We start from the raw sequence: 23,396 nt of genomic DNA on the forward strand, positions 1-23,396 counted from the left end.
GGAAGGCTTCCATGGTGAGCCATATTGGTGGCTTGCATTTTCTCAGGTGTGTAGGATCATCTAAATAAAGATTTCTTGCCTTCTCTACTGTTGATTCCCAGAAGTGACTGTATGATGAGTCGGTGCGCTTTCCGTCACTTCATCTTGGCCTTGTAGTTGTGGAGCAGTGATTTAATGCTACTGATCCTGAGAGTTCATCTTTTTGGGCACAATGGTCATAAAGAAGGCTCCCCTTCATTCTGAAACTCTCTGAATGCTGCCATACACTTTGATAACTCCCTGAAGGCATTGAGATCTTTCACCATCGAAAACATATCACAACATTCTGGAATATTATGTAGGGTACCCTGCGTGGCAAGGTTAAGGGAATGTGCAGCATAGTGCACAAATTCCGCTCTTGGCTCTCAATCCTTCACTCTGGCTTTGGACACCAGTTAATTTGCCAGATGCATTACTGGCTCCGTCATAACACTGTCCCCAATAATCAGAAAAGTGCTAATCACACCAGAGAAACGTATCTTCCACAATTTTGAAAAGAGAAGCAGCATCCTTCACATCAGTTTGGCAAAACCCAATAAACTCTCCATAAATCTCACAGTCTTCACTAGAAAAGAACATTAAAGAAAAACTGACTTGTTCTTTTCTTGACAAATCGGTAGTCTCATCCATTACAATGGCGTAAAACTTTGAAGCCTTTATCTTTTGCACAATTTGTCTTAGCGCCATCATTTTGAGGATTTCGTTAATAACCTCATGTGACAGCCACTTGTATTTTGTGCGACTAAGCCACTGTCTCAGTTCTTCTGAATCTGTACTGCGTAGCAACAAGAGCTGCATCAAATTTGCATCACTCTCATTATGTCCACATAATGTTATTCCTTCTTGAGCTAGGTACTGCACACTGTTAAAGATTTTGTGCAGTGCATTCCTAGCTGATTGTGATTGTTTTCTGTAACTGGCCGACATTAGCGCAGAAACATTTACCTGCGATTGCAGAGCATCATACTTCATTACCGCTTCTTTGTGACAGAATGATTTTTTGTGTGATGTAAAACCACACAATGTGTCTCCAATCTTGAAATCAGGACGAAATAAACTTTGGTTTGGCCTTAGAAAATATTAAGATCTGCAACAGTTTTTGCAGACTGAGCAAAAAGCTCTAATTCATTATTGAATTCCAACAACGTAAATCTTGATAGCCAAGATTGCTGAAAACTCCTTTTCTTATCTTGTAGATTTGCTGCATCTTTCTTTTGTATAATTTCAGTTTGAAAGCTGGGTGTTGAACTCAGGCCGTCACTTGATGAATTACCCTTTTCTTCTTTTCCTCTGGGTAATTTTATTAAGAATGTATCCATTGTTGATTATTACTGGTCCTACAAATCAAGAATTTGTTGCTGAGATAAAATGAAGCTACAATGCTCCTGCGCCACAAGATTACAAGGGCCAATTAAAAGTGGAAAGTCAGAATCAGCATTCGCCTGCTTCAATACATTATATTTTCTTGTACCTGTATACAACCAATTATATACTTTAAAGAGTGTAAAATAATCAAGTATTGTGCTAAACACAATCATACCCCAAACTGACCACCAAATTTAAGTTGCGTGTTTTTCCCCTCAGGTGAGGGCTCTGGGGATGTGGGGTTCACGGTGCAGGATGGGGCTCAGGGTTGGGGCTGAGGGTTGGGGTGCAGAAAGGCGGCCCCAGGGTTAGGACCAGAGAGGACCCCCTCAATATTCTCCCCGCCAGCAGCAGCGAGCTCCGGGGGAGGGGCCCCCTTCCTCCTCCCCCCAGCAGCACATTCACCACTGTCACTGCACATGCTCCTAGGGTCCCTATCAGATCCAGGAAGTCCCCTCGCCTCCCCTGTAGTTGGTGCCGGGGGCGCGCTGCCATCACATGTGGCCTCCTCCCCTTCTACTGCCCCTCACCATAGCCTCACTGCGGGTGGGGGGGGATTGGGTTGCCCCTTGCACAGTGTGGGGCAGGAGAGGTGACCGAGTGTCACAACACTCACCCAAGCCCCAGCTGCTCAGCTCAAGGAAGCCCACTCACCTCCCCTGTGGTGGGGGGTGTGCTGCCATCACATGTGGCCTCCTCCCCTGCTGCACCCTGCTGCCCTTCACCATAGCCTCACAGGGATGGGGCTGCCAGAAGTGGTGGCTGCAGGCAGGGGGGCATGGATCACATGGTCGGACACTCACCCAAGCCCCAGCAGCTGCTCAGGTGAGGTCCAGACTGTCTCCCGGAAGCCCCCTCAGCGTCGTCTCCTGGTGGGTGCCGGGGCGGGGAGGGCTGCCAATCATGTGTGAGCCTCCTCCCCCTGCAGGTGCAGCAGTCTCCTAAGCCTGCCGCCGGAGCCACTCTTGTGTTGTAGGCAGCAGCGACTGCCAGCAGCAGCAAGGCAGCGGCAGGGCAGTCACACACTTGAGGCAGGGATGCTCCGGGTCCTGGGGAAGGCACGTGGGGGCGGCAGGTGAGGGACGCTCAGGTGGAGGCACGCGGGGGCAGCAGACAGGGCCCGACTACAAACATTAGTGGAGCCAGGCCCCCCCGGTCCTGAATATTCCTGGAGCTCGGGCATCATGGACCCATACCACTCACTGCCCCTAGTCACCAACTGTAGAAGCAGCACTGGGGGAGAGGCTCTTACAGTACCCCTTAAGACAGGTGACTCCAGTTTCTCCAAGATGAGGAGATCCTCATGGCAAAGGAATCCAGAGGGTGCTGGTAGGCTACGACAGCAAATGGTAGGAGCCCAAGACGATAATGGTGATTGATGTAGGATTGGGGATGCTGCATGCAGTACCAGAAAGGCAGACGAGATGACCTCTCTGTGCTCAGAGAGTTTATATCTCATGGAGGGCAGTCCTGGACAGGGAGCCAGGGGTCGGTCTGGCTGATATCAATGTTTCCAAGAGGATGTCCGTTCCAAAGCCCTTGAGATAGTCTTACAGTCCCTGGTTTTAGATGCACCTCGGTGACTAGAGGCATCAGACAGTACCAAAGCAGGTCTCTCTTGGTACTATGAAACTGAAGACCTCCTATCAAGATGACTTCTTAGGTGTTATCAAGGTTTTGGTACCAGTGTCAGCTGCAGACTCAGTTGTACCCATTATGGGAGGTGAGGTCTCCAGGTAGTTGGCTGTAAGAAGTGACTTTTCCTATTGAATACTCTCAAAAAAGGGGTGAGGGGCTTTTGTCTTTTAGAGGGCTTCATTTCTGAAACCTCCTCTGGAGCTCTGGAAGTCAACTGTGCAGCTTGAGCAATTGAGGCTGATGTATAGTGGGGGAGAAACAGACCCTACCAGAGCTAAGGAATGTTTCAAGAGGAGCTTCAGCCGAGCCTCTCTATCCTTGCAGAACCTGCCCTTAAATCCAGTGCATACTTTACACTTGGATGGGATGCGAGATTCTCCGAGACACCAGAGAGAGCTAGGGAGCCCATCGCTACAGGGAAGAGACCTGTGGTGGGTCTGGCAGGGCTCAGTCTTAGACATAATCTGGGGAAGTGCCATAGGCCACAACAGGTGATACAAGAAATTCAGGGGCAGAAAGAAATGGAGGGGGGGGTGGGAAGAGAGGAGCAAAAATTGTGTTCTAAGAGAACAAGAAAAAATAAAAAATATAAACTAGCTAAGTAAATAAAATAAACAAGAAAATGTGAAAGGCAGGAAGAAGATGCAAACAGCAGACACCACAACTGTTCCGTCTCAAGCTGCAGATGGTTGGGAAAGAACTGGAGCAGCCGCAGGTCCATGTATGTCCTTGCCTGGGAACACAAGGCACTGATTTGCACAGGCACAGATCCTGCTATTTATAATCTCTGGTCAAGAACGTACAGATGCGCACACATGCTACAATGGAGAATGCACATACTTGACGAATTGTAACAGTATAAGGTAAGGTTGCATCAACTGAAACAAACAGGGGGAGAGGGAGAAATCCACCAAACAAGCACAGACCTTCCAAAATTTCTTCATCAAGATGTTTTAGCTCCTCCTCAATTTCTGTCTTAAGCTTCTCTAGAACCTCTTTCTCCAGAGCTTGTGGTATTACAGACTGCTGGGGCCCTGAAACAAACCAGAGAAGTTGGTCAAAAGGTGCACTATCTGCCAGGAGAATTTAATGGTGGCCGATATAAAAATGTAAAAGTGAAAAGAATCTAGAATTTAGTTGCACAAAACAGAGATCAACTTCCCACAGCAACATGAAGTCTGACCTCTTTTTACATATTTTACAATGGAGCTTTATTACATGGATCCATGTATAATCCATGTAACAGTCTATCTTACACACATGCAGAATACTCTATTTGGTTACAATAAGAATATGTAAAAAGTGTTTAACAAATTAATTAGTAAACAACTAAAAGGAAGGCCACAAACAGCAAATAGTGAACACTATTTTAAATCCAAAAATGAACTTAAGAGTAATTTTCAAAACCATCATAATCATAAACCAGAGGACGCAAATAAGCAATATGCAAATAAATACAGTCAGTCAAAACCATATCAAATTACACCAAATCAAAGCAGACAGCATCAGAAGTTACAACATTTATCAAGTCACATCTGTCTCCTCTAAATACAGAGAATAAATATAATTTGATATTATTTTGAACACTAAATTTTGCAGAACTACATACACAAAAAATCCAAGGACGCTATCAACCAACAAAAGGCATCTCATTCTCCAGATACTGAAGAATCCCAAAATCTCTATTAGGCAGCCCTTTCATCTTTTGAGCTTTATGGTCTCCTGTTCATATAGGGTCTACAGGTCACAACAGATCATCTAATGCAAAGCTTCCAAAGTCTTGTTCTAGATATTCTAACAACTAAACCAAATTATTTCAGACATGTCAACAACACTTGTCTTCATTCAGAATGGTATAATATCCCAGGTGTTTGACTTATGATCCGGTAAAATCTAAACAGGTGAAAATACATTGAACATTCAAGGCTTTCAGAAACTGCTAACTGGATTTTAATCTAACTGCCCGGAAAGAGTTCACCTCTGGGCTGAGACAGAGCTCACAAAAATGCTGCTTAAATAGCTGCTCTTTGGGAAAAGGTACAAGCCACAAAGAACAGGTGCTTAGAAAGAACGTGCCACATAGAACTCTCAACACCTAGCCAACCTTTTTTCCTTCCCTTTCCCCCATTCTCAACCCTTTTCTTCTGGCTCCTTCCCAGAAACTTTCAAATAAGCCTTTATATTCCCATGTCCTAACGATCTCTGTTCCATCTAAGTACTGTCATATTTCCCCTGAGCTCACTAAGCCAACGGTCTACTCTTGTTTTCTCTACTTCTTTTCCTCCAGTTCTCTACAATGTACTCCAGTCCGGTCTGCATCCATTAACTCAAAAAACTGCTGACTCAAAAACTGCACAATAAGTAAACTCTTCCAGGCCAACTCTTAATTGTTTATCAGTCCTCATTTGTTCTAATCTCAGTTTCCTTCAACAGCATCAATAACTCTTCTCCACAAACTAGGCTTCTATGATTATGTTCTCCTGGTTCTTATCTCTCCTTACTACCCTCAGCATTCCATTAGATGCTCCACTCTGTCCCTCCAGGTTTCATCTTTTTCCCCTCCATGGTGATTCTATTCATGATCATTGTTTCCCACATTTCAGATATTTTAAAAAGCCTAGTAATATTCATTTGCATTGCTTCCAGTGACTTCTGTATTTGAAAAGTGAGCTGGAAGTGTTTTCCTAAATCAATCCAGCTGAGCCTGGGTAGGAACTTCAGAATTGTTTATATACACGCTATTCTCCAATTGTAGCTACCTGTGTGAAGCGCACTCACGCCAACTGAATGCATGAGTCAGCTGAAACGGTTTACAGTTCCTGATGTGAACAGTTCGAAAATGCAGCAGATGGCCAGTCCCATTTCATTTTTCTCAGCCCCACAATTATGAAATTATCTCCACCTCTCAAACTATTTTACTTAGCTTCCCAAGTTCCTCTCAAACACTCTCCCTCTGAACTATAAATTCAAGAAAAGAGCTCTTCCTTATTTTGGATCATGAACAGCCACACACTAATGCTTTATCAATTCCCTCAATATCTCCTCCTGGAATGGCTGAAGTACCACTTCACGATCAAGACCAACAAGTACATACACATACAGCCTCCTGTTTTAACATATGCCTCACCCTGCCCTGCTTGAAAGGAAGGCAGCAGCCTTTGTAGACAACGACCTGTTCTCATGTGACGAACGTGATGCTGATTGCACATGACAAGTTGTCATACTTGATAACAAGTCATGTGGAAAATGCGAGCAAGAGAAATCCCACTACTGCCAGCGTACAAAAGAATTGTTTTGATAACTGATGCTGCAGTGTCAATGGTTTCCATCTCATCAACACCCTCAACTTTACAGCAGCAGATTCCAAAAGTATAAAAGAATTTAGTGGTTCCAGAGCATTAAAAAAAAAAAAAAAAAACCACCTCTATCCCTCTGGCTCAGTGACTCCACAGGGAGCAAACACTGCAAAGATCAACGGACTCCAGCTCCCTGCAGTTCCATTCTCTTGATCCCCATCAATTTAAAGAAACATGCCCAATTTCAGAGAACAGTTCAGTGCAAAATGAAGGTTCTTAAAAGAGAAGTACTCCTTTAAATAGTTTTCAAAGCTGTTCAAAAGTAACCAGAAGAAAAAGACTGCAGTATCAGCTTCTGGGAAAATGGAAGTATCCTATGATGATCTCAAGTGACACCCCATGGCCAACCTGGAAGTGGCACTGATAGGGGCAAACTTAGCTTTCCAAGGATAAAAGGACAGGTCGCGCAATGCAGGCCCTTTATTGGCAAGTGGATCCTGTAGGGCCCTTCACTTCCCCACAGGCCAAAAGCACAAAGAACACAGTAATTTGTATCACAGCACTCCAGTTTGCATGAGTTAATTATAGGTGTGTGTGATGAATGTGCAAGTTTTTGTTAATAGATTTATGATCCACATGTGTATCTCAGTTTATGTATTATACACAGAGTGTAGAAGAGAAGGAGACATGCCAAGTGTCACATATTCTCTCTGGGATGAGACCAAATACTTTAACAAGCACTGGCTGGAATCACACATCAGAATGGAGAATGGGACAATGGGAGCCCCAGTAACTAACATTATCACTTAATGACGAGAAAGTCAAAGCAGGACAGAGGAGATATCAAAAAATTGGATTTTTTTTATTTAAAATTGGATTTTTTTGATAAAATGCTCTTTGAGGAAAAAAACCTGTTTAATTAAGATACATTATAGCTCAAAGATATCTCATCATGGAATAGGGATTATCAATTCTAATTCTATAGTATGAGACAATATATTCATATAATGTTTAAGAAAAGTTTTGTAAACGAGTTCCAATAATTCATTGATTAGGGACCCAATCTTATGGGGTTCCAGGGGCTTCTGTATAGATTAATCTTTCTATCTACCCAATGGGACTCAGTGCTCAGTCTAGAAGATACCATCAGAGATGCTTAGTTTTGTAGTTCTCGAACTCTGGATTTGTTCCTCCAGAGATAACACACTTGTTAACAGCAAAAATGTTTTAAAATAAATAAATAATATGTAGAGGTAAGAAATAACAGACCTCAACCCTACTGTCCCTCTGAAAATTTGTGTACACAGAGCCAATCCCTTACCTCTCTCTAAAAGTGCAAAGTTTCAAAAAGTTCAATGAATAGAAGATTGTTGGAGGCGGAATAGATCTAGACAAGGAGAAGTAGTCTAGAGATAAATGTGAGAAGTGAGGGACAGGCTGTAGAAACCAAAGTGAAACTGTTTGAGCAGCATATTCCAGAAGTCTTGAGGTCTTTCTGAGTGCAGCCTTCATTGATTTGAGACCTACCATACCATTCTCTCACTAGAAGGGAAAACCTATAATGGCAGCAGGCTGTAAAAGAGACCCAGTTTGGGAATATTTTAATGAAGTTCCTCTACCTGTGGATAAGATAGGCATGTGTGCAGAATGCAAACAGTGCAACAAAGAAATGCTAGGCCTGGTTGCCCAAATGAAACAACATCATGTGAAGTGTTCCTTCTCAGGAGGAAACTGCCTTGAAGATGATGAAAGGAACATGTCTGAACATGCAGGATCTTCAGGTTGGTAAACTTTTTTATTTCATACTTCTTTCTTAAGGACTGCCTGTCTTCCTTCTGGACTATTCTTGAATTCTCATGTTTGAGCAAAAAATATAGTTTTTACTCTACGGTACTGTCATTTTAGATGCAGTTGTGATAAAAAATAAATAGCTGAAACAGGCAGATCCTCCTTTTACAATTTCACCTTTAAAGTAGTACTGTCAGTGAATGCAATGAGTAATACTAAATGAGCAGTATGGTAATAATAATTAAACAACTGCATTGACTTATTTTGTTTAGGAGAATTCATCCTCAACATACAGGATTTTGAAGACTCTCCACCTTCAATATCACCATCATTTTCTATAGTTTCAGAGTTATCTACCAATGATAGTGTTTCAGTCACATCATATGTCACACATAGCCACAGTATATCACCTGTAGCAAAAAGAAAAAAAAATCTCCATCATCCAGAAACCACCATAGATAAGTTTGTGATAAGAACCAGCAGATTACACAAAGAGGTAATTGATGAAAAAATTGCCCTGTTTGTTTATGCAACAAACTCTCCTTTCCGTATGATTGAGAACCCACACTTCATTAACATGGTTCAGTCATTAAGACCAAGATACAGTCCACCCAACAGAGCAGATGTTGCAGGCAAATTGCTGGATAAAGTGTATGAAAGAGAAATTGAGCAGCGTGCAAAAAGGTCTAGAGGGTGAAATTGTTAACCTGAGTCTTGATGGGTGGAGCAATGTCCTCAATGATCCTGTTGTATATGCTTGTGTGACAACAGAAGAAGGGAATGTCTTCCTTACGGAAACAACTGATATATCAGGAAATGCACACACAGCAGAATACTTACAAGAAGTACCAGTAAAAGCTATAACAAACTGTGAAAAAAAATTCAAATGTCTAGCACGCAGCTTGGTCAAAGACAATGCTGCAAATGTATCCAAGATGAGAAGAAATTTAGAAGAGTGTCCCAAACTAACAACATCCAGTTGCAGTGCTCATTTGATTCACCTCTTTGCCAAAGACTTCAGTGTTCCAGAAATAAAGGCTAATGTTGCTGAAATTGCAAAATACTTCCCTAACACCCACTTTGCAGCAGCAGCTGCTCTGAAAAAAGTGGGAGGAACCAAGCTAACTTTCCCACAAGACGTGCAATGGAACTTAGTAGTGGACTGTTTTGAGCACTATATCAAGAACTGGCCTAATCTGACGACAGTTTGTGAACAAAATCATGAAAAAACAGATGGCACTGTCACAGTCAAACTTCTCAACATTGGGCGTAAGAGAAATGTTGAACACATGCTGAGTACCCTGAAGCCTATTTCTGTAGCCTTGAACAAAACGCAGGAAAATAGCTGTTTTATTGCTGACACTGGTGATATTTGGAAGGAACTGAGTGAGATATTAAAAAGAGAAATCAGCAATGACAGAGTTAAATTACAAGCATTAAAAAAACCGAATGGGACAAGCACTATCTCCAGCTCACTTTCTTGCAAATATTCTCAATATTCAGTACCAGGGTCAAACCTTAACTGCTGAAGAAGAGGAGCTGGCTATGACATGGACATCCAGCAATCATCCCTCCATAATGCCAACTATAATAAACTTCAGAGCTAAGGGTGAACCATTCAAGAAATAGATGTTTGCTGATGTTTTAAAGAAAGTCACACCAGTGAACTGGTGGAAGTCACTTAAGCACTTGGATTCAGAGGCTGTTGAAGAGCAGTAGCTTCTTTTGCCAGTGTAGAAAGAATATTTTCTTCCTTTGGACTAATTCATTCCAAATTGAGAAATCTTTTGGGACCTGAAAAAGCAGAAAAGCTTGTTTTTCTTTTTCAGATTATGAACAAACAGGAAAATGAAGGTGACAACGACCAAGTTAGCTGCAAAAGCCAATATTTTAAGTTTCTCATTTTGACCTGGCTGACATAGTCTATTTAATTTTTTTTTTAATTTCAGTTAACTATTTTAGTTAAACAATTTTAACAAAAACAAACCTGATTTTAAAAAACTTGAATGTTTAACTAAATTCAAAAATTCATATGACTGTTTTGTTAAAATATTAGATGTTTGTTGTTGAAGAAAAAAATCCTGAATACATAATAATGTTGTTTTAGTTAAATAAAACAATTTAAATGTCTGCCTGGTGATGTTCTCCTCCTAACAGAGCACAGCAAGAAAATCCTCCAATTATTAATGATTAACCTGTTGAATTGGAGATAGTTCTCCTCCCAATGACTTCATAAATATCTGCTTCAATTACCTTTGGTAAATGAAATAACCAGACAATCATTCATTTTCTGATATAGCTGTAAAACTAATCTGAAAAGTTTTCAAAATAAATCACTTTAAAAATGTACAGTGTGTACCTTCTAAAAAGGAAACCTACATCTATCACTGAGTTGTGAAGAATATGTATTAAGGTTATAACAACCACCAAGAATGCACTTTTATGTAGATATCCATGATTAAATCAAGTCTTCCTGAGTAGTGATTTAAATCAAATTGATTTAAATCAAATCCACCCTGAAACAGGGTGAGCATGTGAACAGAGAGGCCATAGCAAAGACAAAACGATAACATGTACAGACTGTCTTAAGGCTGCTGCTGAGAACTCAGGAGTAGAGCTGAGCAAATTCATTCTTTCAATCTGATTGCAATTCTGAAAAATAAAAATAAATTGTTTTGGGTTGAACCAAAAACATTTTTTTTTCAGTGAACTGAAAAAGTCAAATATCATCAGGAGGAGGAGGAGCAGTTTCCTTCTAATCTTTCGATCAGTGGTTAGGGTACTCTCCTGGGACATAGGAAACCCAGAGTCACTTCCCTGCTCTGCCTGATTTACAGAAGGGACTTGAACTTGGGTCTCCCACAATGCAAGAGAGTGTGTCCTAGCCATTGGGATGATCTGGTAAAGGTCTTTCTCACTCTCTTGTTGAGAGACCAAAGTTCATATCCCCGCTCCAATTACTATCGATTATTTATAAAATGTGGAATAGCTTCAACAGGACAGATTGAGATAGACCCACAACAGATATCCCATCTTGGAGCTATCGCTTCTGCCTACGGAATCTGATTTGAACCTGGTTTTTACCACGCTAACCTAAGGACACTGTATTCCAGTTGACTAATAAATGCTACCTTGCTTTGAAAAGGCCTCTGGGTATTGCTGCAAAAAACTTATTGAGTACACTGCTCCCTAATAAGGCAAAGTTTTCAGGAGTCTGATTTCATTTGGGCTGCAGCAAGGCACGGTATGAAACAAGGATGCTGGAGCTCAAAGGCTCATTCAAGTAATCTTTGAGGTCATGTGGTCTCCGCTTGTGAAGAGTGTGGATGCTTGAAGTCTGGCACATCAAAGGGGATACTTCCAGGAAACTGTTTAAAGGCTGCCCTCTTGTTGCTATAGTAGATATAGTTTTCTTCCTTCTTCAAGATCAGTAGGCTAAAGTTGATGTAACTGCTGCTTTTTAAGCCAAAGCAACAGCAACCATACAGTCAACACTTCATAAATAATGCACAAATGGCTCTATACTCCATAAAATAAAAGGTATGTCAAGCTAAGTGTTAGCTGTATTCAGAGATGAGCTGCCAAAATCTTAACAACGGGTTCCCTCCTCAACCCACAAGGGAGTCGTTGCCCACCCCCACCCCCTGGGACTCCTGCCCCATCCAACCCACCGTATTCCTTGACACCCCCCTCCCGGACCCCTGTCCCATCCACCCCCTCCCCTGTCCCCTGACTGCCAGAACCAGGCAGGAGGGTCTCATGGGCCACTGTAGTGGGTGCCCACCTCGCCCCTAAGAGCCAGAGGTACCTGCCAGGGGGCGACGTGGGGAGTCCCGGAGGTGCTTACCTGGGGCAGCTCCCAGGAAGCATCTGGCAGGTCCCTCTGGCTCCTAGGGGCAGTGGAGTGTAGCGGGGGGGACGGGACAGGAGAGCGGCTGCTCCCCCACTGATCACATTTTAAAAGTGGCACCTTAGGCGCAGACTCCCTGGGTGCTCCGGGGCTAGAGCACCCACTGGGAAAATTTGGTGGGCGCAGAGCATCCACTGGCAGCTCCCCACCCTGCGCCCGGCCCCAGATCACCTCACCTCCGCTCCGCCTTCGCTGAACATGCTGCCCCGCTCTGCTTCTATGCCCCCCCCCCCCGGCTTCCCATGAATCAGCTGTTCAGCGGGAAGCCTGGGAGGGCTGAGAAGCAGGCCACGGCTTCCTGCTCAAGCCGAGGTGAGCTGGGGCAGGGAGCAGTTCCCCTGCACACACACACCCCCCACCGGTTACCTGCTGCAGCGCAGGTGGCCCTCCTTGCGCCCCAGCTCACCTCCGCCTCCCTGGGCCTGAGCGGGAAGCCATGGCCTGCTTCTCAGCCTGTGCCAGCTTCCCACGCGAACAGCTGATTCGCAGGAAGCCGGGGGGGGGGGGGGGCAGAGAAGCAGAGAGGGTTGGCGCCTCTGAAGAGTGGAAGTTCTCACTCCTTACCATTGGGGGATCCCAAGCAACTCCTTTCCATTTGCATTTAGTGGCTCTCATACCACACATAATATAAATAATAATCATAATGATCAAGCAGATGGAATGCCATACATTTGTACTGTATGAGCTGCCTGTTAAGCAACAAGAAATGGAAAACTGTTACAAGCACAGAAAACAGTAAAGGAGACACCAAGAGTGAGATAAGAAAATAAGAGGATGGAGAGGAGATATGAAGGTAGGGTGAGGTTATGTAGGGCCTTAAAAGTGAGAAAATGGAGCTTGAATTATATATCAGCTTGAATTATATAACTGATGACAAGCAATGGGATTCTGAACAGGTAAAAAGGAAAACAACATCGGCAGAGCAGGAGAAGAAGTTGACTTTCGCAGTGGCATATGAACGGATAGGAAGGTGGGGATGTGGAGAAAAAGAGTAATGATGGCAAGAGATTACCAGTGTTTGTCCGTTTGCTGAAGGAAAGGAGGCAGGTTTAAAGCAGTGGGGATGGAAAGAACAAATTTTGAAAGTATTGCTGTCCTAGAACAACAAAGAGCATGTCTGAGACAACATCCCTCTGCAGCATAAGCAAACTTGTCTATGTTCTCTAAATAGCAGACTTGTTAGTTAGTTATCTTTGCTCAGAAGCTCTGTGTTTTACTAGCTTTCGATGTCAGTTGAATACAAAAACTTGTACTGATATTTTGCTCTTAATTCCGTTTCAGTATTGATCTTTAATTAAATGCTTATGGGATTCTCCATTTCCTCCCCACTTTTAAACAACTCAGATCTGTTTATGCAAACATAGAAAATAATTTTGAGTTACAGAAAAATACTGATTCCTCTTGGAATATTGTGTTCTAGTAATGAAAATGTCTATTTCAAATAGTGGCTTTGTTCTTACCCAATGTGTGTTTATTGAAACAAAATGTAGTTATCGCAGATTAGGAAATGGCATGGTCACACCTCCTGTGATAGTCAAATAACCCATGCTTTCCCACAAATAGCTTTATGAAACAGATAAATCATAGATGCGACAATGCATGGGTGTCTTGGTACTCAGGTGCCTGTCCTTTGACAGAGCAGGAGATGAAATTACACTGACACCCAAGTACAAACATATAATTTTTTTGGTTTTAATAAACTAATTGTACAGATTGAAGTATGAACTTAGTGCCACAGAGATATTCGCAATTTTCAAAAATACTTTGACACTACATCCTTGATTTCTCTACTTTTTGCAAATCCTGATAGATAACCTCCGTAATTCTGATTCAGTACTTGTGTATTTCTATATGCTAGTTAAAGGAAAAAAAGTTTTAAGGATTTCCCTCCCCTAGTAACTTGATTTGAATATGTGCTGAAATACAAGAGCTACTAGCATGAGAGACATTAAAAATGGGCAATCCTGAATCATGACAAAGAACTTAACAAAAATACTGGCTGGCCAATTGCAGTCCATGTTCTCAGTTCTTGTGAATGCAGGTCAAACTGTATTAAGGATAGACAAATGTCAGACAATATTCAGAGAGTACTTGGAATCATCCATAATTGCAGATTTAAACAAGATCCAATTCCTTTGTTATCACTTGATGCAGAGAAAACTTTTGATGGAGTGAAACTTTCTGTTTCAAGTCTAGTCCCAAAGGGACATTACTGGCCCGCAGTTCCTTACATGGATAACTGTTCTTTACACCAGCCCCAAGGCAGCTGCACAAGATAATGGGGTTAAATCTCCCACTTGAATTACACAGAGGAACAACTAGGCCGGGTTGTGCATTGTCTCCTTTACCACTGGCCATGGAGCCTTCTGCACAGAGGATAAGGAACAATGACTACCACAGGAATAAAACTGACAGGAACACATCAGAAAGTAGCTTTATATACAGATGATGTAGCATTTTTATCTAAACAAAATATGACCCTAAAATTAGTATCTGAACAAATCCATGACTTTGGGAAAGCATCTGGATTTAAAGTAAATTATGCTAAATCAAATGCTAACTATAAATCTGCCAGACTCTGAGAAGTCATTCCTCCAGAAGTCATTTGGGTGCAAATGGGCAACAAATTCTATAAAATACCTGGGAACTCAAATCTCAAACAACCTAGAAGAGCTCTATGATTTAAATGTCAAATCACTACTTCAGAAAATAAAGATTTGGAGAGGTGGGGAAGAATGCAATTTCTTGATTGGGAAGAAAAGCCACAGTCAAAATAAATATTTTGCCAAGGATATCTTTCTTGTTTCAGAATCTTTCTGTAATCATTCCAGACTAAAACCCTAGCAGGAACACACAGAGGATGTTAGAATTTATACAGAATAAGAAAAGACCAAGGGTGCAAATACTTTGTACAGACCCATTAAAAAGAGTTGACTGACTAGCTGTTCAAAATATTCTATGGTACTATCAAGCCAGCCAGCTCAAAGTAGTAGTAGACTGACGGGAGATTTAACCCAGCCAAACACTGGGTCTTTATTCAACAAGAAAACTGTGTCTGTGCAACATTGCTAGGATACCATGGATTAATAAAAAATATCACACCCTCCAGAAATTACCTCACATTCTTTAGTAAAGGATAATCTATAGGTTTGGGATAGAACTACAGATGAGAAATTATTTTTCCTCCTCCTCCAATGTCATGCATTGTAAAAAATCCAGATCTTAACCAAATTAATGAACCAGAGAGCTTTAAAAACTGGGAGAGCCATGGAATACAAATGGTTGGTCAGCTAGTCAAGAAAAACTTTTCTAATTTATTTAGAGATTAAAACTAACTTTAACCTGCCCACTCTCCATACCAGTGCTTTCAAGTTAGGCATTGTTTCTCAGCTTTCTAGAAAAACTGTTTTATACAGAAAACTAACTTTAATAGAAGCAGTGAAGTCTAGTCAATTAGGAAACAAAAACGTAACTAACTAATATCAATTTTTACAGACAACTTTCTGCACAAAAAAAAATGTCTACAGACGACATGATGGGAAAAGGATCTGGACAGACAAATTACTCCAGAGGAATGGGTTCTGATCTGGAAAAGAGGACCAGAAACCTCAGTCTGTGGCACAATAAAAGAAAATGTCTAAGATACTGCCTTAATGGTACCTCATACCAGTGAGGGTAAAAAAATATACTGTATATAGATTGAATGGGGATAAACGTTGGAGAAACTGTGGTGAAAGAGGAGATTTTATGTATATATGGTGCACATGTCCAGTCATTAGAGAGTACTGAGATGCAATTCATAACCAAACACTTCAGGTTGTGGGATATTTCTTACTAAATGATCCTTTGGTAATCCTGCTGTGGCTTTCTAATGGAAATGGTCACACAAAAGGAAATCAATCTCATCTGCTAATAGCTGCTATGCTACTGATTGCCTCTCACTGGAAAAAGAAAAAAGTCCAACTCTAACAGAATAGTTCAAAATAACGTGAGAGAGAGTTATTATGGAAAAATTAATGAACCAATTACATACCCAGCAAAAGAAACAGAGACTAGATATTTAAATATTTGGTTACCATTTACTGAAAAAAAGTCAAAGTACATTCACGTGCAAGAAACTCCAGCGTGTCCAATTTTTTTGAATATTAATATTTGATATTTCTGGTCTGCTAAATGTGTGTAATCAGAGATTTCACTTTAAAAAAAATCAACCTGTCATAGACGATGTAATGATACTCAGTGTAATATAAAAAGAACTGATGAGATGAGCTGTAGCTCACGAAAGCTTATGCTCAAATAAATTGGTTAGTCTCTAAGGTGCCACAAGTACTCCTTTTCTTTTTGCGAATACAGACTAACACAGCTGCTACTCTGAACCTGTCACTCTAATATAGTAACACCCTGTCAAATCTGATGACTACAGTTTTACATAATTTCTCTTTAAACAAATGCTCACTATTGTAATGATTATTATTTTGTTTCTGATATTTACATGGCAAGGATTTGTAAACCTGTTAATACTTCCTAAATAAATAACTAGTAAAAAAGGGGACAACCCACCAAAACATATGAGATATTTACACATAATTTATGGTTATATGTTGAATGTTTGGCACTAAAGAATAAGGGAAGACACAGTAATTGGCCTATGCTATTTATAATCTACATTAGAGGAGTACACTGTTCAAGCACTGCTTATTTCCCCTATTCCTTCCTCTTCCCCAAATGGTAGGTTAACAGTGAAAGTCTTTGTGGAAGAATTATTTTAAAAAATAAGGTATCTGAAGGAAGAGAGCGTAGCCCTTTAATACACAAGTGGGGAGAATGATCCAAATACTAGTATTAGAGGTAAATAGTCTCCCTGCATTATTTGCTATAACTTCTGTTGTCTTGCTATACAGTTCAGAACAGTTCTACTTACCAGAAAAGAACAAAATACAATTTAAAAAACATAATTCAGTTCCATAATGATGTCAGATTGTTAACCCTGAAAACTAAAATTATATCCACAAAGCAAGAGAAATAGTCTATGGCAGTCGTGGCTTCCTTTAGACTGCACCCACTTCCAGTATGCCTAAGATCTGCTCTGGAGGAACTGTGTCCATGATCCATGCAATGCTTGACTTCTCTAACCTGGTCTACACTAGCATTTTGCTGGAAGTATCCCACCACCGTACTACTGGTGACTGCAGCTACAGCGGAAGCACTAAGATAAACAGGGCACAAGTGTGTATACCACAGTGTTGTCTAAACCCACTGCAAGCAAGGCTAGAATTAAGACAGTGATTTTAAAAAGTCTGATACCTGTTTAACCCAGCCCCAGTGGATAAAGCATGAGTGGGAGATTTCTGTGTGTATATAAAGTCTGCTGCAGTTTCCACGGTAAACATCTGATGAAGTGAGCTGTAGCTCACGAAAGCTCATGCTCAAATAAATTGGTTAGTCTCTAAGGTGCCACAAGTCCTCCTTTTCTTTTTGCCCAAAAAATGCGACTGCAGAAAAAGCCTCAGGAGCGGCAACAAGCATGACATCAAGAATATATCTTCTGAGGAATCATAGAATATCAGGGTTGGAAGGGACCTCAGGAGGTCATCTAGTCCAACCCCCTGCTCAAAGCAGGACCAATCCCCAACTAAATAGGGACCTGACCTTAAAAACTTCTAAGGAAGGAGATTCCACCACCTCCCTAAGTAACGCATTCCAGTGTTTCACCACCCTCCTAGTGAAAAACTTTTTCCTAATATCCAATCTAAACCTCCCCCACCACAACTTGAGAACATTACTCTTTGTTCTGTCATCTGCTACCACTGAGAACAGTCTAGATCCATCGTCTTTGGAACCCCCTTTCAGGTAGTTGAAAGCAGCTATCAGATCCCCCCTCATTCTTCTCTTCCGCAGACTAAACAATCCCAGTTCCCTCAGCCTCTCCTCATAAGTTATGTGTTCCAATCCCCTAATCATTTTTGTTGCCCTCCGCTGGACGTTTTCCAATTTTTTCACATCCTTCTTGTAGTGTGGGGCCCAAAACTGGACACAGTACTCCAGATGAGGCCTCACCAACGTCAAATAGAGGGGAACGATCATGTCCCTGCTGGCAATGCTCCTACTTTTACATCCCAAAATGCCATTGGCCTTCTTGGCAACAAGGGCACACTGTTGACTCATATCCAGCTTCTCATCCACTGTAACCCCTAGGTCCTTTTATGCAGAACTGCTGCCTAGCCATTCGGTCCCTAGTCTGTAGCGGTGCATGGGATTCTTCCGCCCTAAGTGCAGGACTCTGCACTTGTCCTTGTTGAACCTCATCAGATTTCTTTTTGGCCCAATCCTCTAATTTGTCTAGGTCCCTCTGTACCCTATCCCTACCCTCCAGAGTATCTACCTCTCTTCCCAGTTTAGTGTCATCTGCAAACTTGCTGAGGGTGCAATCCACACCATCCTCCAGATCATTTATGAAGATATTGAACAAAACCGGCCCAGGACCGACCCTTGGGGCACTCCACTTGATACCGGCTGCCAATTAGACATGGAGCCATTGATCACTACCTGTTGAGCCCGACAGTCTAGCTAACTTTCTATCCACTTTATAGTCCATTCATCCAACCCATACTTCTTTAACTTGCTGGCAAGAATACTGTGTCAAAAGAGACCGTGTCAAAAGCTTTGCTAACGTCAAGGAACAATACTGAGTTATACTGAGACCACCTATGTGTTTCATATATGACAAACAACAATGTGATAATAAATTTTAGTCACTATGGACTCAGCTGAAATTAAACCAGTGAACTAGATGTGAACTGCTTTGTTTCTATCTCCAGGTCTTCATGTTATTTTAAAAATGAACATATCAGGTGAGATACACATGTCTAGCTGCCGCTTTTTGCACTTTTTACATACATACAAGACAGATTTCTCAATTCTACAGTTAATTGATAAAGCAACCACACATGTAAATACAATGTTACCTGGAGACGAGGGAGGATGTTGCTCTTGTGGCTTCTCCTGTGACAAGAGCCCCAGGTAGCTGAGAACAACATATTTTGTTTCATAGTGAAATCCTACAGGCACAGCAGTAGAGGACGCCATTGGATTGACTTGCAATGCTCCACAGGGTTAATGGTGCGCGTAGTTTTTCTTCTGGCTAAGAGGGTAAGACAGACTGAAAGAGAGAAGATTAATTTTTTTTGTAAGGAAGAGCAGAAATCCATACTCCCTATTACAGTAAGAGCAATCACACCCCAAGATTCTGCTGAAGACTCTTAAGAGTTTCCATCTCAATACCCTATGGCGAATTTATAAACTGCTGTTTCCATTTGCTTTAGGGTGAAGCTTTGCCTAACAACGCCTCAGTCCAAGACAACTTTTCTTTCCTTTCTTTTCCACTCCAGTATCATCCAAAAATATATGGCTCGATTAAAATGGAAAAGGGGATGGTGGGCACTCTCTTACATGCCTCAGACTGGAGAAACTTTTGTTTATAAAGGAAGACAGTTAACTGGAAAACTAGGCTTAACAGAGTTAAAAACATGTTTGTTTCTACACATACATGAATTCACCTCACATTTTTGTGGCTTTCTAATCACTTGCCATACAAAGTAGGAAATCGCAAATTTCCTATTTTCATAAATGTTCTTCTCTTCCCCTGTTGCTGCGTGACAGACCAGCATAAACAGAGAAAACTGATTATAGTGGAACTGCAAATCTGGGAACCTACAAAGTGCTGTTAAGTGCAGAAAAACTACCAGAAAGATTTTTCTCTCTAATCTCTCATTTATAGTAATCTTTGTTTATGCTTTTAACAATAGGTAAGTTTTCAAATTGTGGTTTTTAAGCCAATAGTATTGTGACGCAGCAGGGAGGGGGGAAGTGCCAACCTGATAGCAGATGTGCTGTCCCGGAGAGGGGGCCCTGAACTTCCCCAGGTCACTGGTCAGAGTGACCCCGCTCAGTTCAATCTCGAAGGGGGGAGAGATGTGATGCAGCAGGGAGGGGGGAGTGTTGACTTGGGAATGTGGCAGGGGAGTTTCAATGGGAGATCTGAGAGCCTGTAACCTGAGCCAGTAGTGGGAGGTAACACCTCTGCCCAGGAATGTGAACAGAGGCTGCAGGAGAGAGCCCGCCAAGGGGGGGGTTTAGTTTCAGTTTGGTGCTGGGTGGTGGAACGCAGGGAACCCCAGGGCTGGGGTCTAAGTTCCCTGCTCCCCCAGAAGGACTTGACTGAGGGGTCCTGGTTGTACCCACAAGCTCTGTTTTAGACTGTGTTCCTGTTGTCCAATAAACCTTTTGTTTTACTGGCTGGCTGAGAGTCTCAGTGAATCCCACGAAGAAGGATGCAGGGCCTGGACTCCCCCACACTCCGTGACAAGTATACCTCTAAATTTAAAACTGTATAGTTTGCTACTGCTTAGTTAGGGCCTTTACATAGGGTCTGAGAAGTTTACTTGCCAGTAATTAATAAGATAGTTTCACTTTGCTGTCTTGTCTCACACATTAGTTAGAAACTGACAGAACCTTGGCCTGTTTCACTGCTGCCTGTAGTGCAACCATGAAGTTCACCGGATTTGTGAATTTCATGTTGCAGCTGCAATGTTCCCTTTCGATACAATATCAGGAAACTGTGGGGGAGTAAGGGTGGAGAGAGAGAGAGCTCTCCTCTCCCCAATCCTTACTTTCCAGAGAACAGCTGAATTTTTTGTTGTTTCTGCTGCTTCTCATAAGATTCCAGCACTGGTGCTGCTCACACCTTACTGCACAATTGAACTGACAGTGGTCATCTCTCATTCACTTTAGTGTTCCAACAGCAACACCACATGGTTAACAGAGGAAAGGAATTCCACATCCTTTACAGATGTCTCCCTCTGCAGGTGTGAGGGTATCTCCCTGACTAGCAGCAGGTTATGAGACTGAATTTCTCAGCCAGGCGCTGTCCCTTGATGAAACAGAGATCCAAATATCTTCAATATAAACATCTGGCTGATCAACTTTTCCATTCCGACTACTTTTATGTATTTCACTTTATAAACGTTCAAATGAGAGAAAAATGAAAAAACGTACGGTCAAGAGAGCTAAAGTATGACAGCTGAGAAAGAGTAGCAAAGAAAAAATAACCAGATCTCAAATGGAAATCACAGAAAAGAAAAGGCAGATTTTAAAAAGTTTTAGACTATTAGTGTCTATTTACTTAATTAAAACAAAGTGTGGATAACTATTTCCAATGGGAATCTAGTCAAGCACAAGGAAGACAACCACAATGGTCAGAGAATTCAAGATCAATTTTAAAGTTTAAAAGCTCTCAATTGCTTCAAATAGTTATTTCCAAACTATAAGTAGTGCATGTTTTGCCGCTAGAGTGGACATCTAATGATGAAGCTGACAGTACACTCCAAAGATGATGGAGGCTACAGAAACAGCTATTTGATGGGTTCTGAATAGTTCTATCACTGTCAGGACTAGTGACAATTACCTTTAGCTAAAAAACAGCACCAAATGTAATGGTATAAATCTGGTTAGATTTATAGTAATGAAATATTGTGAAAAACAGAGCACTACTTTAGGAGCCTTTTAGGCCATTCCTACTGTTTAAATTTCAGAATGTCTTGTGATCAGTATGGACAATGCATTACAAGGCCCTAAGTACAATCCGTCCAGCAAACGATGCCTTTAAAAGAAAAAATCTCATTTGGACACAAAAGGAGACATTAGAAGTAACTTCTAAACCTTCTTATTATTGCAAAGGCATTCAAATAGCTCGCTGGAGCAACCAAATTGTGGAAGAGAAGCAAAAAAAAGTTACACTGCTATAGAGCTGTTTTGAGGTGATATGGAAAGGATAATGAACTTGTCAATAAAAGGTGCAAAAGGAAGAGAGTCAGTGGGGAAGCAGTTAAACCATTCCTTTTGATCTTTAATACTTTCAAACTCATTTAGTAGTAAAAGCAGTGTGGAGATCACTTTCATTTAGACTATACTCCGGGAAGCCCTGCCTCTTCTTGCTTATTTCAGAATGCCTGGAATATTCCCCATGGTTGGTTCCTCTGCTGCAGATATGACTGCAGCTGCAATTCATACACAAGACTAATGGTGAGATACTTCTGAATAATGGCATCTCTTGCCTCACATTAATCATCTTACATTCATATAGCACCTTTCATCCCCAAGTGCTTTATAGACAACACTGTAAACAATGCTACATCCAGCACTAACAGTTTCTGGGGTGGAACAGCAGCTGTTACACAACAACATTACTACACATTATGGGAAGAAAAGCACCACAGCTAATTAAAACTTCAAAGGAAATTTAGGTAGACAGAGCATACTTGCATGAGATGGGTTAAACCTTTTGTTCAATACTGTTTCACAGAACATCCCAGATTCCCACCATTTCCTGCAGCGCTTACATGGTTCCTTGGAGGTCTTTGGTATGGAAACAGAACTGCGCAGGATTGTGATTATCTTACACAAGCTGAAAAAATGTCAAATGGTATCTCGAGGAATCCAAGCACTGTACTATATATCATCTAAGAACAATTTTTAACAGAGAATGAGGCACTATCCTTAGATGAGATATCTGAGCCAGTATAGAAAGGAAGAGAGCACACCAATACACAAAGAATGGGACTCCACGGTGGTACAGGGATCCTCATACAACACTTAAGCCTAATTCAAGAGAATGTCAGTACATGCTCAGCATCTCTGAAAAATCAAGTCATGGGCTGTTTGGAAAAAGAGGTTAAAATGTTTCCCTGGGGAGAGGATGAAAGAAAGAACAAGCCACATATAAAAGATGTTGGGAGCTCCAACACTACAGAGATGACAGCATAAGAACCTGTATAGACGAATGAACAGTAAGAGTCCTCAGCTTTGCTGAAAAAACATCAGTGACAAACTTCAGAATCCAAGAGGTGGCACTTCAGTTATTGGTTTTTGCGGAAGAAGGGCCTACAATACAATAATGTGATTACTCATTGATCATAGGTTTCAGAGTAACAGCTGTGTTAGTCTGTATTTGCAAAAAGAAAAGGAGTACTTGTGGCACCTTAGAGACGAACCAATTTATTTGAGCATAAGCTTTCGTGAGCTACAGATCACTTCATCGGATGTATACAGAAGAAGATGTTTTTATACACACAGACCATGAAAAAATGGGTGTTTATCACTACAAAAGGTTCTCTCTCCCCCCACCCCACTCTCCTGCTGGTAATAGCTTATCTAAAGTGATCACTCTCCTTACAATGTGTATGATAATCAAGGTGGGCCATTTCCAGCACAAATCCAGGGTTTAACAAGAACGTCTGAGGAACAGTGGGGGGGAGGAATAAACAAGGGGAAATAGGCTTGAATAGAGACTGGGAATGGTTGAT

General features: G+C 41.5%; 1 protein-coding gene across 6 annotated transcripts in view; it reads right to left on the reverse strand.

Moving 5' to 3' along the window:
• BCL2L13 (BCL2 like 13) overlaps nt 1–23,396 on the reverse strand; it is an 80,343-nt gene that overhangs the window by 49,756 nt on the left and 7,191 nt on the right. For 3 of the 6 annotated variants that reach the window (XM_073319817.1, XM_073319837.1, XM_073319827.1), the window contains 2 exons: nt 19,002–19,195; nt 3,969–4,076 (listed from right to left, as the gene is read on the reverse strand). In XM_073319817.1, the coding sequence (XP_073175918.1) occupies nt 3,969–4,076; nt 19,002–19,122 (229 nt within the window). In that variant the 5' untranslated portion in view covers nt 19,123–19,195. The remainder of the gene's footprint in view (nt 1–3,968; nt 4,077–19,001; nt 19,196–23,396) is intronic. The other 3 variants (XM_073319857.1, XM_073319806.1, XM_073319847.1) reach the window with 2 other exon arrangements.

The sequence above is a fragment of the Lepidochelys kempii genome, chromosome 1 (genome assembly GCF_965140265.1).
Source record: "Lepidochelys kempii isolate rLepKem1 chromosome 1, rLepKem1.hap2, whole genome shotgun sequence".
NCBI classification, from domain to species: domain Eukaryota; kingdom Metazoa; phylum Chordata; order Testudines; family Cheloniidae; genus Lepidochelys; species Lepidochelys kempii.